A 17,637-nucleotide genomic window follows, 5' to 3' on the forward strand; every position below is an offset into this window, starting at 1 on the left:
ATGGGGACAAACCATAGAAAAGACTTGGATAAGAGACCATTGTTGACCATGAGGTAAGGACGTCCCCTCTGATGTGTGTTAAGCTGGTGCACAGTAGTAGGAGTTTGCTGTCTCAAACTCTATATAAAAGAGAGAAAACACATACATTACGCTCACATACACTTGTGGGATGGAGATCTCAGCTCTCTTTATTGGTCTGATTCTGTCTCTGGGTTTGTGTGAGCAAAACTCACCTGCCTTGAAACAAAGGGCTGGGCTTAAAGAGTATGGCACTGGGGTCAGCACTGAGGCCTCATCTGTGAAATGTAAGCTTCAGGGTGCCACTCGTCTGCCTGCATTCTCAATGGATGGTGACTACGTTATTGGAGGTGTTTTCTCCATACACCGCTACAAACAAACAGTGGAGAATAACTACACTACCATGCCTGATTATCTGAAGTGCACAGGGAGGTTAGTAAGAGAAGTGTGGATAAGACAAAGTGGTAATGTGTGGGAAAAGAAATGTTTTTTTTTTTTTTTTTTAAAAAAATGCTTAAAATCGTGTTGTCAGGTTTTTTTTTATTTCAGCAAGTGTTGAAATCTTTAATATGCTATATATTTTGAACATAATTAAAATGAACTGGAATTTTTAATTAATTATATTTTTAATTAGTGCATTGAAATTCCTATGTAGATGTCCAGTTTTGTGTTTTCAATTTTAGTGTTTCAGAAATGCTTTGCAGTTATCCTTAATTGTCGAATTCAAGCATGAATTCTCTATTGTGGTGTGTTTTTGATTTGTGAATTGTCTTGATTATTTGTAAATTTGGACAGTGACATGAGTGTCTGTGTGCAGTCTGGAGTCCAGTGAACTGCATTTTTCACGGGCAATGGTCTTTGCCATCGAGGAGATTAACAACAGCTCGGAGCTGCTGCCAGGCATCAAACTCGGTTATCAGATCCATGACTCATGTGGCGCAGTGTCCGTGACGGTGCAAGTGGCATTTGAGCTTTTAAATGGTCCGGACGCAGTGTTTTACACGGGCGATAATTGCTCACAGTCAGGTATGGTGATGGCCATCATCGGCGCGTCTAGCTCCACTCCATCCATCAGCATGTCACGAGTCATCGGGGCCTTTGATATTCCTCTCGTAAATATTTTGAATTTCTGGCCAATATGTTTTTATTGTGGACAATTGGCGATTATTTATTTATTTATTGTTCTCTTTCTGACTTAAAGAATTACACTTAAAAGAACCACACTGTTGTTTTCCTTCAGGTGAGCCACTTTGCCACTTGTGCATGTCTGTCCGATAAGCAGCAGTTCCCGACTTTCTTCAGAACAATCCCGAGTGATCAGTTCCAGGCTGACGCGCTGGCCAAGCTGGTTAAACACTTTGGCTGGACTTGGATAGGTGCTGTCCACTCGGATTCGGACTATGGCAATAACGGCATGGCGACTTTCCTGCAAGCAGCCCAGAAGGAGGGGATCTGTGTGGAATACACTGAATCTTTCAATCGAGCCCACCCACGCAGCAGGATCCAGAGAGTAGCAGACGTCATCCGCAGGTTTGTACATCACTGTTTGAGGTCTTTGTTCCCTGTGTGACACTGACCTTCTGCTTACAAAACCCTAAATGTTTTGATGAGGCCAAGAAAAAGATATTTTCTCATTTTTCGATTTTATGCGAGTATGATGTTTATTTTTTTCATACATAATGGATATATTGCTATTACCAACAGTGTGTGGTACCCTTTTTTCACCAGTCTTGATATTTACTTTGTAAAATTTAGTGTAGGCAACTCATGTCTCTCCAGGTCAACAGCAACAGTTATCGTAGCATTTATAGCTTCTATACAATTCAGGAGCTTAATGGAGGAGCTGTCACTGGAGCCCTCCCCTCCTCGCCAGTGGATCGGCAGTGAATCCTGGGTAACAAGCCGGGACCTGCTGAGGTTCAGCTTCTGTGCTGGAGCCATTGGATTTGGGATTCAGCGATCTGTCATTCCAGGTCTGAGAGAATTCTTGCTGGATCTCTCTCCCACTAAAGTGGCTGCGTCTCCACTGCTTACTGAGTTCTGGGAGGAGGCATTCAACTGCAGGCTGGGAAAAAGTGAGACGATCAAGCTGATTTTTAACATGATATCAGTATCTGTTGGTTCCATGTGGTTGTTATTTTGTTGATTGTCTGTTTGAGTGGAACTTACTATGTTAAAAGGTCATCAGCTACTTTAAGATCAAGCCACAGATTTCCAGTATAGTACAGTATACAGTATATTGATATTGAACAAAAACATGAGGTGGACAGAAGATGCAGTTTTATGAATAATTTTGCTTATTGATTTCAACTTTAAGTCCTGTCAAGATTTCAACTTTAGGTCCTGTCAACTTTAGGTCCTGTATGATTTTGGCTGCTGTGTGCACTAAAACTTAAGTCCCAAACATAAACACACATTATATTGACAGTCTGTAGACACACAGGTAAAGAAATGATATTATTAAACATCCATTTACATTATGGATTAGACTGTGATAATAAGAGTGAATTCAGGTCACTTCTTATTTTCAATACAATTAAAACAACTCAAGATAGTTGGTGATTTTGCTGGAAAAGTGTTGTACTGTTCTTACATGAAGGCCTCAAATCATATGAGTGATTGGTGTTAACAAGCCGTGGTTGTCATGACTCTTAAAACAAAAGGGCCTAACACAAATTGATACAGCTGAGATTTAAAGGTATGAAAAGAATAATAAACACAGTAATGAATACTATTATAATACCATTGTCGAAGCTTAAAACACATTGTTCTTCTCTGTGTGCTTTCAGCTGCAGCCGTGAATGAGAGAGTGTGTGATGGATCTGAAGACATACAGAAGCTCCAGAATCCATACACTGACACATCTCAGCTCCGAATCACTAACATGGTGTACAAGGCTGTTTATGCAATAGCACATGCCATTCATAATTCAGTGTGTCAGGAAACAAATTCTACAACTCAGTGTGATAAAATCACCAGGATAGAGCCCAGACAGGTCAGTCAAAATTAATTGATGAACACACTGATGCTTTTATTTCCACGGTACTATAACTTTAAGACATGAAATACTCCTTTCTCTCCATCACTGTCTTACTTTGCTTCATCCTCACAGTTTCTCACTCAGCTGAAGAAAGTCAAATTTTCCCAAAATGGTTATGATGTGTCATTTGATGCCAATGGGGATCCTGTGGCCAAATATGAGTTGGTTAACTGGCAAAAGAGTGAAAGTGGCAGCATTGAGTTGGTGACAGTAGGTTTCTATGATGCATCACTGCCAGCAGGCCAGGAGTTCAGTATCAACAGGAACCTCACCTGGATGGAGGGTAGAACACAAGTAAGCAGTGATAGACAAAGTACACAGCTTTATTAATTGATTCATAGTATATACATACTCCTGGTCAAATATTACTTTAATATAAGTTCAAGTTGTGAAGTTCAATTCTTATTTGAATGAAAAGACTGCTTGCTTTGACATTTGTTCCATTTTCTGTTGGAAAATGCATTCTTGCAGCATTCATAGATCTTAATGATTCTGAAAAAAAAAAAAAAAAACTTGCACCGACTTGCTTGTCCAATGTGTAGAATGACTAACTTCTATGATATGTTGCAAAGGTGATAAAAATGCCTATGGAACACAAATGGCATCAGACATGAATCATTATCAACCATTCACCCTGTCCTCTGTCCTCCTCCCTCTGTTGCTTCAGTGATTTACTGAATTGATGGTAGAGGGACAAAGAGCTGAGTTGTCTCAGCCAGCAGCTAAATTTAGGATACATAGATAGATAGATAGATAGGAAGTACAACCGGTTCTGTCCTCTGTCCTCTCCTGCACAAAGCACCTGTGTCGGCAGTCCAGACCAGTTCATCATCCAGCTGCACTCCCAGGTATTTGTAAGTCTGTACAATCTCCACACAATCCCTGTCGGTCATCTCAGTTCTCAGTGTGGAAAGAAAGATCTTCTTCAGTATCCTATCAAGGAGGGTGACAGAATTTCTTTTAAAGAATGCCTACATTGACACCTCAGTCCAGAAAGGTGAAATCCCTGGAGTTCCAGGCTGCTTCAAACATATGGGAGTTGTAACTCAGTTGATCAGGGAAGCGCACGAGGGCATGGGAGATCTAGTTTTTCTCTACTTTCGCTGGATCATGGATGAGCTTCAAACCAGCCAAATCCAGGGCACTGGGCATTAAAGCTGAGGAGGTGGAGAGTGGTGGGCAACTTTGGCTCCATTTTGGATGGTCCTGCAAATCCATCCATAACAGAGAAGCCAATTAAGATGCTAGGAAACGTCCTCGACCGCAGCCTCAAAGATATAACATCAATTCAAGGTACCATTAAGGAGCTAGAGTCTTGGCTTACCTCTGTTGACAAATCTGGTTGACCTTGCAAGTTCAAGGCTTGGTTTTAACTACGGGAATTTCTACCCCACCTAATCTTTAGGCCTCTGCTGGTGAAGTGAGCGTAGACCCTGGAGAGGAAAATCAGTAGCTACATGCGAAGGCGGCTAGGGCTGCAGTCTGAGCAGCATAGCACTGGATGGGAGATGAGCTCTACTCTATCAGGACTCAAGGGATTCATCCATCCATCCATCTTCTTCTGCTTCATCCGGGACCGGATCGTGGGGGCAGCAGCTTGAGCAGGGATGCCCAGACTTCCCTCTCCCCAGACACTTCCTCCAAGATGTTTCCAGGCCAGCCGAGTGACATAGTCCCTCCAGCGTGTCCTGGGTCTTCCTCGGGGCCTTGTCCCAGTGGGGCATGCCCGGAACACCTCCCCAGGGGGCATCCGAAACAGATGCCCGAGCCACCTCAACTGGCTCCTTTAGATGTGGAGGAGCAGCAGTTCTACTCCAAGCTCCTCCCGGGTGACAGAGCTCCTCACCCTATCCCTAACGGAGCGCCCCGCCACCCTGCGAAGGAAGCTCATTTCAGCTGCTTGTATCGGTCATGAACTTTGGGTCATGACCGAAAAAAGTGTGAAAAAAAAGTTGAGGGTAGGAACGTAGATTTACTGGTAAATTGAGACCTTCACCTTACGGCTCAGCTCCCTCTTTACCAGGAAGGACCGATACAACGACCGCATTACTGCTGTTGCTGCACCGATCCGCCTGTCAATCTCATGCTCCTATCTTCCCTCACTCATGAACAAGAACCCGAGATACTTAAACTCCTCCATTTGAGGCAGGAACTCTCCTCCAACCTGGAGGGGGCAGACCACCTTTTTCCGGTCGAGATCCATGGCCTCGGATTTAGAGGTGCTGATTCTCATCCTCAAGTACCCTGCAGAGGGTACAGAGCTGGTCCAGTATTCCACAATCAGGACGAAAACCGCATTGTTCCTCTTGGATTTTCCTCTCCAGTACTCTGGCATAGACTTTCCAGGGGAGGCTGAGGAGTGTGATCCCTCTGTAGTTGGAGCACACCCTCCGGCCCCCCTTCTTAAAAAGAGGGACCACCACCCCGGTCTGACTGTCCAAGGGCACTGTCCCCGACTGCCACGCGATGCTGCAGCGTTGTGTCAACCAAGACAGCCCCACAACATCCAGAGCCTTTAGGTACCCAGGATGAATCTCATCCACTCCCAGTGCTCTGCCACTGAGGAGGACTCAAGGGATTCCACAGTGGCATCAGCAGGCATCTTGGTCAGGATAGGCATGAAATAGAGAGCTCAGCAGGGCTTGGAAATGCAGAGTCCCGTCTGAGACAGGGCTTTGGCGGGGATGGTGGCAACATGACATTCAGGCTTAAGATCTGTCCCATGGTGTCACTAGGACAATGTCCAGCACTGGAGCACTGGAAGGAAGATATTCTGTGTTGACATCTGGAAAGCAGAACCTCAGTGGATCACGTTTCTGGTCCAGGCTGCGTATGATCTCCTGCCAAGTCCAGCAAATCTCCACATCTCAGGAAGGAGTGAAGCTCCATCTTGTCCTCTATGCCCTGAGAAGGGTTCACTTGAACACATCCTAAGCAGTTGTCCAATAGCACTGGGGAGGGCCACCATCACTCATGAGAGGACTAGGTGCTGAAGTATGCAGCTGGGACCATCTCCATAGCCCTAACTGACAGCAAGCATGTCTGCAGCCAGAGGAACATCAGCTTTGTCAGGATGGAGAGGATCCAGTTACAGCCCAGAACAGCAATAGGGTTGCTCGCTTCAGCATCAGACTGCTACTGCATCAGATCCCAGTCTGATGCTGTTAATCGCTGCAGCATCGGACTGGGATCTGATGCTGTAGTGATGCTGTAGGCCAGTGGTGCTTACATCACTCACTTTGATGCAGGTAATACTGTTAGCGCTAACAGCTCCCTGGGAGGACAGTGTGGAGGAGTCCAATGAAAAGAAATGGTCCAAGAACCAGTTTGTGGACCATTGTTGGAGGAGAGGGTGGGTGGCATGATGTGAGCCAATTGAAGTTGGGTGTAGAGGCTTTGCTGGACACTCAGGGTCTACATTCTAATTGGCAAAACTTCGGCGATGAAAAGTGAAACCATCAAGTCCACTATGGAGGCTGTGGAGAGGGCCTCCAAAGGCCTTTGAATTAAGAGGGGTGATCTGGTGGGGGCCAATGCTGCTAGAACACAAGCCAAGGATTGATCAACCCTGGCGAAGAAACCTCAGGAACATCACTGATGATCTGTCCCATTCAAGTTAGCAGAGACTAAACCATAAATTAGCCAGCTTGGTTGGTAGAAGTCTGATGTGCGCATGCTCTGTGGGTGCTGAGGTCAGTGGAGAAGTCAGCACCTCAGTGAGGGACACCACATTTTAGAAAGGCCATATGGCAGGAAGGTATTACATGTCAGACAATAACATTTTGACAGTGCAGACAAATGAAACGGTGCAAATGAATAACTGAGACTGAACCTATCAGAGCCATGAATCTCAATCTGACAGGAGATTTGTGAAATGACAAACCGTCTTTGGCAAAAATGATGTAAAGAGTACTTGGTGAAAGTCCCCTGTTTTAACATGTAAAAGGCGGGGTTTATGACTTGTACGGCAGGAGCTCTCAAGTTGGCCATCTTTATAAAAGTCACTGATTTGGACAGAAGAAAAAAAATTTTCAGTGAGACATCAGGGGTGTTTGTGGAAAAAGAAGCATGACGAAAACGACATGTCTATCTGCCAAAAATATCAACACTATCATAAAAATTAGAAAAATACATCTTGCACTTGAGTGACAGGAGTGGAAGTTGGAGTCATTGGTTTTGCTCCAATGACAACATATGGCTAATAATATTTGAGAGGAGGAAAGAAAATTCATCCACTGATTTTAAAGATATGCTTTAAACCAAAGAGTAACAGGAACCCTCATGGAAATTAATAAGTTTGTATCTCCATGTCAGGTCCCTGTGTCAGTGTGCAGTGACAGCTGTCCTCCAGGAACTCGTAAAGTGCTGCAGAAAGGAAAACCCATCTGCTGTTATGATTGTATACTGTGTCCTGAGGGAGAGATTAGCAATGCTACAGGTAACTTTTTGGTTCTGATGCATGTCTACAACATCAAAGATTTGACTGCTTAAAGTTCTTTTTGATTTATTCTTTCAGATTCTCCTGATTGTTTCCCTTGCCCCAAGGAGTTCTGGCCTAATGCAGAGAGAGACTCTTGTCTCCCCAAGCCTGTAGAGTTTCTGTCCTTTGACGAGGTCCTAGGAATCATCCTGGCTGCATTCTCAGTTGCTGGTGCCTGTCTTGCCATTATAACAGCGGCTGTGTTCTTTCGTCACAGGACATCCCCGATTGTCAGGGCCAACAACTCTGAGCTGAGCTTCCTGCTACTCTTCTCCCTGACTCTCTGTTTCTTATGTTCACTAACTTTTATTGGAGCACCCACTAAGTGGTCCTGCATGCTGCGCCACACAGCATTTGGGATCACCTTCGTCCTCAGCATCTCTTGTGTTCTTGGGAAAACAATAGTTGTGTTGATGGCCTTCAAAGCTACACTTCCTGGTAGTAACGTCATGAAATGGTTTGGTCCTCCACAGCAAAGAATGACTGTGGTGTCTTTTACATTTGGTCAAGTTTTAATATGTACCATTTGGCTGGTTCTTAGTCCTCCTTTTCCAATGAAAAACCTGACCACATACAAAGAGAGGATCATCCTGGAGTGTGCACTGGGCTCAGATATTGGGTTCTGGGTTGTGCTCGGGTACATCGGCCTGCTGGCTGCCTTTTGCTTAGTGTTAGCTGTCTTAGCCCGGAAACTACCTGATAGTTTTAATGAAGCCAAATTTATCACCTTCAGCATGTTGATATTCTGTGCAGTGTGGATCACCTTTATCCCAGCATATGTCAGCTCTCCTGGGAAATTTACTGTGGCTGTGGAGATTTTTGCCATTCTGGCCTCCAGTTTTGGTTTAATTCTGTGTATATTTGCTCCAAAGTGTTTCATCATATTGTTTAAGCCAGAGAAGAACACCAAGAAACATTTAATGAACAAAAATTAAAACTAACACATCTGAGGTTTTGAAACAGTTAAGATATATCTTAAAATGTAGTTGTAGAGCCCATGTTGCACACATTCAACACAGTTTTCTCCTTGTTTCAACTTTTTTTATGTATTAAATTGTTGAAGTAATTTTTTTTTTCGTTATCAATTTTCTAATGTCCTTAAATATGTTTTTGTCTTTTTTACAAATGGCTTTTACTGTAAAAAGTATATATACACGAATGGGTGGTTCTGAGTTTTGTCACAACATTTTGCTGGTTTATGTCAAGTATGAATCTTGTGATTCATTCAAGAGAGAATAAAGCCGAATATAATGACCCTTTTATGAGTTACAAAGCAGAGGACCCAATATGCACACACCAACATGAGGAAGAAGGTGAACCAAGAAACTTTAACACAATAAACTTAGCAATAGGCTAAGGCAAAATAAAAATAGCAAAAGGTGACTGGGTGTCCAGATAATAATAGTCCAAACAATGAATTCTCTCAAATAACCGGCTAATATGGGGAACACAGATGATACTGGGAAACAGAGAAAGCAGCAAACAAAACGCACAGAACACAAATGAACTGAGAAGACAGGCTTCTTTTTCTTCTTCTTGTGGTTTAATTGCAGACTGCACTTAACATTGAAAGTGAATTTCCACCACCTGCTACAGTATGCTGGAGTGTGGGCCAGAGTGTTGGATCAGCAGGAGTATGGGAAAAACAAACAAACAAACATATAAACAAAAACTAATTCTTCTTCATCAAACCAATTTCTTTATGCTTCCCTCCTCCTATACTGAATAAATTCTTTAGGTTTAAGGTTTAGGTTATTCCCCCACATTTCCTCAGTTCCATTTTCATCTTTTTTCTATTTGCTTTATATTTCTAGCAGTGACAGATGACATGTTCCACTGTTTCTTCCCCTAATCCACAATCAGACTGTCCTAATGAATGCTTCACTATTAGATGAATTACTTTTGACAAGAGATACAAGGAGAACACAAGTATTTATGTAAAAATGGGAACTGGATAGGGGAAAACAATCTGGGAGAGACAAGCGATCAAAATGGGGGAAATACAGACAAAAGCAGGGAATTCAAACTTTTCAACTCATCCCTTTTCCCCCACATAGGACAATAATAATTTATCCTGCACTACTGTCTACACTTTAAGATTGTATCTGCACCTTATCCGCCGTTATATATGTCATGTATATACTCTGTTATTTTTTCTATAGTACTCAATTATTTTTATATTACTCTGTTATTTTACATTTTGTGTGATTACTTGACACGTTCGTTTGCCTCTTTGTACTGCAACCCTGGCACAACAATTTCCTGCAGGATCAATAAAGTTCTCATCTTATCTTATCTTATCTTAATAAAAAGCTGAAACGGACACAAGAGGAGAAAAGGTACAAAATAAATGAAGGAATTAACCAACAGACGATAGAACGACAGAACGATACCCCATATTCAAGGAACAGCTCCCAGATATTCCTTAACCAAGATTTAACAAAAAGAAATCCAAAACAAGCTGGGAGGGTGGAGGGGGTCTGTAGAAAGGGAAGATCCAACGACAGGAAAAAAATGGAGATTTCAGGTGGATGGCCTGGGAGCAGAACAAAAGCCATGTAAAGCTGACAAAAGACACAAGGATCAATGAAAAGCTAAAACAAACACAAGGAGAGGAAAAAGTACAAAATAAAGCAGGAAACAAGGCAACAGATATCTCAGACCATGACAAAGCCATTAAAGATTTGCATTTGTTAGGTTTACATACAATGTGAGCTAAACAATAAAAAGAAGTAAGTAAGTAGGGACAGAATTGGCAGGACAATTGGAAGCAAGGCAGGACAGAATTAGAAAGATGTGTTTACAAGTATAACTTGTAACATACTGTGTATTCCTAAAGAGACACGGATGGGGACAAACCATAGAAAAGACTTGGATAAGAGACCATTGTTGACCATGAGGTAAGGACGTCCCCTCTGATGTGTGTTAAGCTGATGTACAGTAGTAGGAGTTTGCTGTCTCAAACTCTATATAAAAGAGAGAAAACACATACATTACGCTCACATACACTTGTGGGATGGAGATCTCAGCTCTGTTTATTGGTCTGATTCTGTCTCTGGGTTTGTGTGAGCAAAACTCACCTGCCTTGAAACAAAGGGCTGGGCTTAAAGAGTATGGCACTGGGGTCAGCACTGAGGCCTCATCTGTGAAATGTAAGCTTCAGGGTGCCACTCGTCTGCCTGCATTCTCAATGGATGGAGACTATGTTATTGGAGGTGTTTTCTCCATACACGACTACAAACAAACAGTGGAGAATAACTACACCACCATGCCTGAGGGTCTGAAGTGCACAGGAAGGTTAGTAAGAGACGTGTGGATAAGACAAAGTTATAATGTGTGGGAAAAGAAATGTTTTTTTTTTTTTTTTTAAAAAAATGCTTAAAATCGTGTTGTCAAGTTTTTTTATTTCAGTAAGTGTTGAAATCTTTAATATGCTATATATTTTGAACATAATTAAAATGAACTGGAATTTTTAATTATTTAGATTTTTAATCAGTGCATTAAAATTTCGATGTAGATGTCCAGTTTTGTGTTTTAAATTTCAGTGTTCAGGTAACTGTGATATTGGTTTCAGAAATGCTTTGCATTGTGATGGATAAGAATATGTTATGTGTGGGGACAGAAATGTTTTGACATGTATGATGTGCTTTCAGTTGTGTACCCAAACTAAGAAGAAACAGTTTTAAAACAGAATTAAAAGAAATTGAATTTTTTTTATTTAATCAGTGCATTAAATTCCTGTGAATTTTGCACAGGTATCCAATTCTGTGTTCTAAATTTTAGAGTTCAGGTAACTCTGTGATATTTGTTTCAAACACGCAGTCATCAGTAACTGAATCATCAGTCAGCTCACTTTTACCAGATGGTTTTCATTTGTGAATTGTGCTATTTTTTCTGAAAATTTCGAAAGTGACATTGAGTATCTGTGTGCAGCGTCGACCCCCGTGAACTGCGCCTCTCATACGCCATGGTCTTCGCCATCGAGGAGATTAACAACAGCTCAGAGCTGCTACCAGGCATCAAACTCGGTTATCAGATCCACGACTCGTGCGCCGCAGTTTCCGTGGTGGTGCAAGCGGCATTCCAGCTATTAAACGGTCTGGATCCGGTGTTTTACACTGGCGATAATTGCTCACAGTCAGGTATGATGATGGCCATCATCGGTGAGACTGGCTCCACGCAATCCATCAGCATGTCGCGCGTAATCGGGGCCTTTGACATTCCTCAAGTAAAGAGTTTGAATTTCTGTCGATGAATGTTCTTTAATACAGGGCATGTATTTTTGTCTGTCCCGTTAAAGAATCACACTGTTGTTTTTCCTTCAGGTGAGCCACTTTTCCACTTGTGCATGTCTGTCCGATAAGCAGCAGTTCCCGACTTTCTTCAGAACAGTCCCGAGTGATCAGTTCCAGGCTAACGCGCTGGCCAAGCTGGTGAAACACTTTGGCTGGACTTGGATAGGTGCTGTCCGCTCGGATTCGGACTATGGCAATAACGGCATGGCGACTTTCCTGCAAGCAGCCCAGAAGGAGGGGATCTGTGTGGAATACTCTGAATCTTTCTATCGAACAAACCCACGCAGCAGGATCCAGAGAGTAGCAGACGTTATCCGCAGGTTTCTGCATCATGCAAACCCTCAAAAATATTTCTTAAAGCATTGGGTGGAAGATTATTTCACTGTCTTGGTGGAGAATTGGCTGTTTCTTTTTGATACTGCTCATTGTTCTTCATATTAGATATTTTCATGAAAATATAATCTTTGAAACCAATACTTTTACAATCCATTACATTTTTCAAAATTTCAATAAATGTTTAACTATTACAATGAAATCAGTTAATTTTATGCTTAAATTTGCGTTGTATAATGCACCATAATGTATTTCCAGGTCGACAGCTATGGTTGTTGTGGCATTTGCAGCCTCTGGAGACCTCAGGATCCTGCTGGAGGAGCTGTTGCGTGAGCCCTCTCCTCCTCGCCAGTGGATCGGCAGTGAGGCCTGGGTAACCAACCAAGACATGCTGAAGTTCAACCTTTGTGCTGGAGCCATTGGATTTGGCATTCAGCGATCTGTCATTCCAGGTCTGAGAGAATTCTTGCTGGATCTCTCTCCCACCAAAGTGGCTGCGTCTCCAGTGCTTACTGAGTTCTGGGAGGAGGCATTCAACTGCAGGCTGGGAAAAAGTGAGGCGGTCACGCTGATTTTTAACATGGTTTCATTATCTGTTGGTGATGAGTGGTTTGTGTTAACATGAGTTGGTATTCATGTAGCTGAAAAGAAAACAGGGCCTGACAAATTGAAACAGCTAAGATTTAAAGGAAAATAGATGGAGATGTGTTTGTAAAACACTGCATTGGAACCTTCTTATTTAAAAAAAAAAAAAGAAAAAAAAAAAAAGGGGCAGTCGTGGATCAGCGGTTAGGGTGTCAGACCCGTAACCGGTGGATCGCTGGTTCGATTCCCCGTCCCGGTGTCCATGGCTGAGGTACCCTTGAGCAAGGTACCTAACCCCCACTGCTCCCCGGGCGCTGCACGCGGTCGCCCACTGCCCCGGGTTTGCTGTGTGTGTGTGCACGTCACTTGGGTGGGTTAAATGCAGAGAACAAATTTCGTTGGAGTGAGTTCCCTCCAATGACAAAATATGTCACTTTAATCTTAATCTTTAATCTTAAGGTAAAATCAAGATATTTTATATACCAATTTGAACAATGCATATATGAATTTCTGCAGATACACTAAATCAAATTAAAAGGGAGTAAAAAGCAAAACAAACAAAAGCAAAACAAACACAAATACAGAACTCAAACACAGTATCTTTGTCAAAGTGAAGAAAACACCTTCTTCTGTCTCTGTGTGTTTTCAGCTGCAGCTGTGGATGAGAGAGTGTGTGATGGATCTGAAGACATACAGACGCTGCAGAGTCCATACACTGACACATCTCAGCTCCGAATCACTAACATGGTGTACAAGGCTGTTTATGCAATAGCACATGCCATTCATAATTCAGTGTGTCAGGAAACAAATTCTACAACTCAGTGTGATAAAATCACCAGGATAGAGTTAAAAGAGGTCAGTCGAAATGAACAATGAATACACCAGCTCTCTTACTTTCACCATAATATAATTTTTTGACATCAAATACGAAGAATTTATGTTGTCTTTTCTCTCCTTGCTGTCCTATTTTACCTCATCCTCACAGCTTCTCACTCAGCTGAAGAAAGTCAATTTTTCCCAAAATGGTTATGATGTGTCATTTGATGCCAATGGGGATCCTGTGGCCACATATGAGCTGGTTAACTGGCAAAAGAGTGAAAGTGGCAGCATTGAGTTGGTGACAGTAGGTTTCTATGATGCATCACTGCCAGCAGGCCAGGAGTTCAGTATCAACAGCAACCTCACCTGGATGGAGGGTAGAACACACGTAAGTAGTGCTGGAAAAACTACACAACTCTGATGAAGGGCTGAGCTGTCTCAACCAGCACATAATCTGAAAACACTTTAGCAAATTTTAAGTTGCATTAGAAACTAAGTAAATAGTTATAATACATTCAGACACAAATGCATAAAGCTGCATTGTGTACAAAGCGAGAAAGTCCTGAGAGGGATGGAGACTGGGGTTAAGTGATGGGTCAGTGTTCCCCCAAGAGAACAGGGTTTGATCTCATTGAAAAAATAAATATTGCTGATATTTTCCTAAACCTAACAAAGTAAAATGGTGTCTAAATTTAACCAAAGTGCAAAGCTATGTTTCAAGGTAAACCTAACAGGAACCTGCAAAGAAATAAGTGAGTTTGTTTGTATCTCCATGTCAGGTCCCTGTGTCAGTGTGCAGTGACAGCTGTCCTCCAGGAACTCGTAAAGTGCTGCAGAAAGGAAAACCCATCTGCTGTTATGATTGTATACTGTGTCCTGAGGGAGAGATTAGCAATGCTACAGGTAACTTTTTGGTTGTCATGCATATTTAAGAAATCAAGGATGTGACTGCTAAAAACCCTTTGTAATTTTTTTCAGATTCTCCTGATTGTTTCCCTTGCCCCAAGGAGTTCTGGCCTAATGCAGAGAAAGACTCTTGTCTCCCCAAACCTGTAGAGTTTCTGTCCTTTGACGAGGTCCTAGGAATCATCCTGGCTGCATTCTCAGTTGCTGGTGCCTGTCTTGCCATTATAACAACGGCTGTGTTCTTTCGTCACAGGACATCCCCGATTGTCAGGGCCAACAACTCTGAGCTGAGCTTCCTGCTGCTCTTCTCCCTGACTCTCTGTTTCTTATGTTCACTGACTTTCATTGGAGCACCCACTAAGTGGTCCTGCATGCTGCGCCACACAGCATTTGGGATCACCTTCGTCCTCTGCATCTCTTGTGTTCTTGGGAAAACAATAGTTGTGTTGATGGCCTTCAAAGCTACACTCCCAGGTAGTAACGTCATGAAATGGTTTGGTCCTCCACAGCAAAGAATGACTGTGGTGTCTTTTACATTTGTTCAAGTTTTAATATGCACCATTTGGTTGGTTCTTAGTCCCCCTTTTCCAATGAAAAACCTGACCACATACAAAGAGAGGATCATCCTGGAGTGTGCATTGGGCTCAGATATTGGGTTCTGGGTTGTGCTCGGGTACATCGGCCTGCTGGCTGCCTTTTGCTTAGTGTTAGCTGTCTTAGCCCGCAAACTACCTGATAGTTTTAATGAAGCCAAGTTTATCACCTTCAGCATGTTGATATTCTGTGCAGTGTGGATCACCTTTATCCCAGCATATGTCAGCTCTCCTGGGAAATTTACTGTGGCTGTGGAGATATTTGCCATTCTGGCCTCCAGTTTTGGATTAATTCTGTGTATATTTGCTCCAAAGTGTTTCATCATATTGTTTAAGCCAGAGAAAAACACAAAGAAACATTTAATGAACAAAAATTAAACCTCAACCATCTGAAATCTGTAATTAATGACATTATAGGCCTCTTCTGACATCCAAGGCTTATGTTATTCATATTAAATATAGTCTTCACCTTGTTAACCTCTTTCACAGACTGCCCAGGAGGTAATGCTGAGGTTTCATGTGTGCTATGTTGATGATACAGGGTTTACTGTGGGCTGAAGAAACTGTACTGTTTTAGTTTTCAGCAGTGGAGTTGTGGTTGCTGTTGCCTGTTGTTGCTGACTTTTTAAATTGTATTTGAATCAGGGAATATGAGCTGAATAGTTTCTCTGCTTATCAGCACCTTTATATTTAAAGACTGTTGGCGGTCAACCACAGACTGAATCTGATGTGGCAACATGCTAAATGCCTTGTTCAGTTTATCTTTTCCATCTCCAGTTGTTTTAATGGCTTTTGACCTTCATTATGTTGTGCACTAGTAGGAGCAATTTGGTTATTGGCAAAAGAGTCAATGATTATGGGGAATAATCATTAAAGCAAAAATCAGTGCATGCCTTATACACATACAAATCGGGGCACCACCCTGTCACCAGGGACCAATAGCCAAATTAATAAACAGGAAATAACAGTCTCTTAAAATTATGAAGGATGAATCCGAGCACTGACTGTCATGAATCCAGCTGTTATTACAAGTACATTCACAATAACCACAGACAGGTTAAACTATAACATGATTTATTAACCAGCAACAACCATCCAGAGATAAGTATCACTTTGTAATAAACACTATTATAATCCAAGTTTTATCAACACACATTAACTATTAACTAAGATAACACAGGTACAGCAGCAGGAGTATATCTATACATGGGTGTGCATATATACAGGAGTGTGTGTGTGTGTGTGTGTGTGAGAGAGAGAGAGAGAGACAGAGATGGCGGGTCGTCGCGTGAGTGACGTCAGCAAGACCAAGATGGCGATAGATTGGCACGCAGGACGTGCAGCTCAGAGCCAAGATGGCGATTGGCTGACGTGGCAAACAAAAGTCAGTAAACCGGAGTTTATCTGCTCAGATATTGGTCTTTTAACTGGTGATGCGCGAGCTCACGGAACTGATGCATTTGGATGATCGGTAACAAAAATTAAATGAGTGCGCCACTTACAAGCGAAAATCACACATTAGCAACTCTGTCTTAATGCTGGTAACAAAACTTAAATGATTGCAGCCCATATAAGTTACAGAAACATGTGTAAACAACCCTACTTCACACCATCTCTGCCTTAGTTTAGTTTAGTTTAGTTTCCTTAAACAAAGTCGGCACACGGCTGGTTAACATGCGATCAGCTGATTGCAGTTTGGGAAAGAAGGATTGCAGAAGGAAAAAAGGAAAAGTTACAAAAACAAACACAGCAGTCTGTTTCTCGGCCTGCGAGTTGAAACGCTGTGACCTTGGGTTTTAAAGTGATGATAATAATCAAACGTTTGACTGTTGCTCCCTTTCGGCGATTTGGACACCTGGAGAGCCTGGAGTAGCTCTCACTGTCACAGCACGCACGGGAAAAAGCACGGTCTGAGGGTCGCAGTGACCTTTTATTACCTGAGTGATGTCACCTTGGACCCGTGGAGATGGCTGGCACGCAGCATCAGTTCAAACTCAGGAATTTACGACTAAGTGTACGTCATGGGTGGGGGTCTCTAACCCACAGTCACTCTAACTCAGGCTTTATGGTGTACATGTAGGCCGCTCTGTTGTTCTCCAGAGCGCATGGCCAGAGATCCCAACAATTAATTGTGTCAGATACTTGCAGTTAGGTGCATTCATGTAACCATGTTTTCCAGATGTTATCAGTCAGCTTTTGAAACTGCACAAAAATAGAATCTCTGCTATATATCTGCTATTACATATCCAGTAGCTGATCTGATTGCTTTCACAGCACCTGCAAACCACATCAGAGGCTGTTTGGAAGTAATGAGACCCATGTTTTCATGTGGTTTCCATTTGGTGTTTGGTCCATTACCAGCTTTGACTGACAGTTTTTACACCGGACCAAAAGAACTGCAGTATCAAAGCAAATGTGGAAGTGTCCAATTGAAGTGAACCTAACAGATCTGAAAGCAAAGCCCTTTATACAAAGTGTCTGTTGTAACACCAGTGTCTGTGAAAAAAAATGAAGTAAATGTTTCATACATGTGCAAATCATTTGATGTGACAAAATGTATAACAGCAA

At 42.3% G+C, this 17,637-nt stretch overlaps 2 protein-coding genes across 2 annotated transcripts; both read left to right on the forward strand.

The window, feature by feature from the left end:
• Positions 1–276: 276 nt before the first annotated feature.
• On the forward strand, positions 277–8,576 carry LOC124059759 (extracellular calcium-sensing receptor-like). The gene is made up of 8 exons (XM_046390061.1): positions 277–450; positions 836–1,130; positions 1,259–1,548; positions 1,798–2,093; positions 2,814–3,013; positions 3,131–3,352; positions 7,373–7,496; positions 7,575–8,576. Exons 1-8 carry the CDS (start codon positions 344–346, stop codon positions 8,471–8,473), a joined length of 2,433 nt encoding a protein of 810 aa, XP_046246017.1. The 5' UTR covers positions 277–343; the 3' UTR covers positions 8,474–8,576.
• Positions 8,577–14,161: 5,585 nt separating this feature from the next.
• LOC124059193 (vomeronasal type-2 receptor 26-like) lies at positions 14,162–15,889 on the forward strand. The gene is made up of 3 exons (XM_046389018.1): positions 14,162–14,165; positions 14,324–14,473; positions 14,549–15,889. The coding sequence occupies exons 1-3, from the start codon at positions 14,162–14,164 to the stop codon at positions 15,445–15,447; spliced, it is 1,053 nt and encodes a 350-aa protein (XP_046244974.1). The 3' UTR covers positions 15,448–15,889.
• The last annotated feature ends 1,748 nt before the right edge of the window (positions 15,890–17,637 follow it).

Source organism: Scatophagus argus, chromosome 5 (genome assembly GCF_020382885.2).
Source record: "Scatophagus argus isolate fScaArg1 chromosome 5, fScaArg1.pri, whole genome shotgun sequence".
Classification (NCBI taxonomy): domain Eukaryota; kingdom Metazoa; phylum Chordata; class Actinopteri; family Scatophagidae; genus Scatophagus; species Scatophagus argus.

What these genes read in the sequence shown, in the direction of transcription:
- LOC124059759 (XM_046390061.1), top strand. Translation starts at nt 344, where the DNA reads ATGGATGGTGACTACGTTATTGGAGGTGTTTTCTCCATACACCGCTAC. An exon ending in CAACTGCAGGCTGGGAAAAA is followed by an intron (nt 2,094 to 2,813) that starts GTGAGACGATCA and finishes TTTCAGCTGCAG; the next exon opens with CCGTGAATGAGAGAGTGTGT. An exon ending in AGAGATTAGCAATGCTACAG is followed by an intron (nt 7,497 to 7,574) that starts GTAACTTTTTGG and finishes TTATTCTTTCAG; the next exon opens with ATTCTCCTGATTGTTTCCCT.
- LOC124059193 (XM_046389018.1), top strand. An exon ending in AGAGATTAGCAATGCTACAG is followed by an intron (nt 14,474 to 14,548) that starts GTAACTTTTTGG and finishes AATTTTTTTCAG; the next exon opens with ATTCTCCTGATTGTTTCCCT.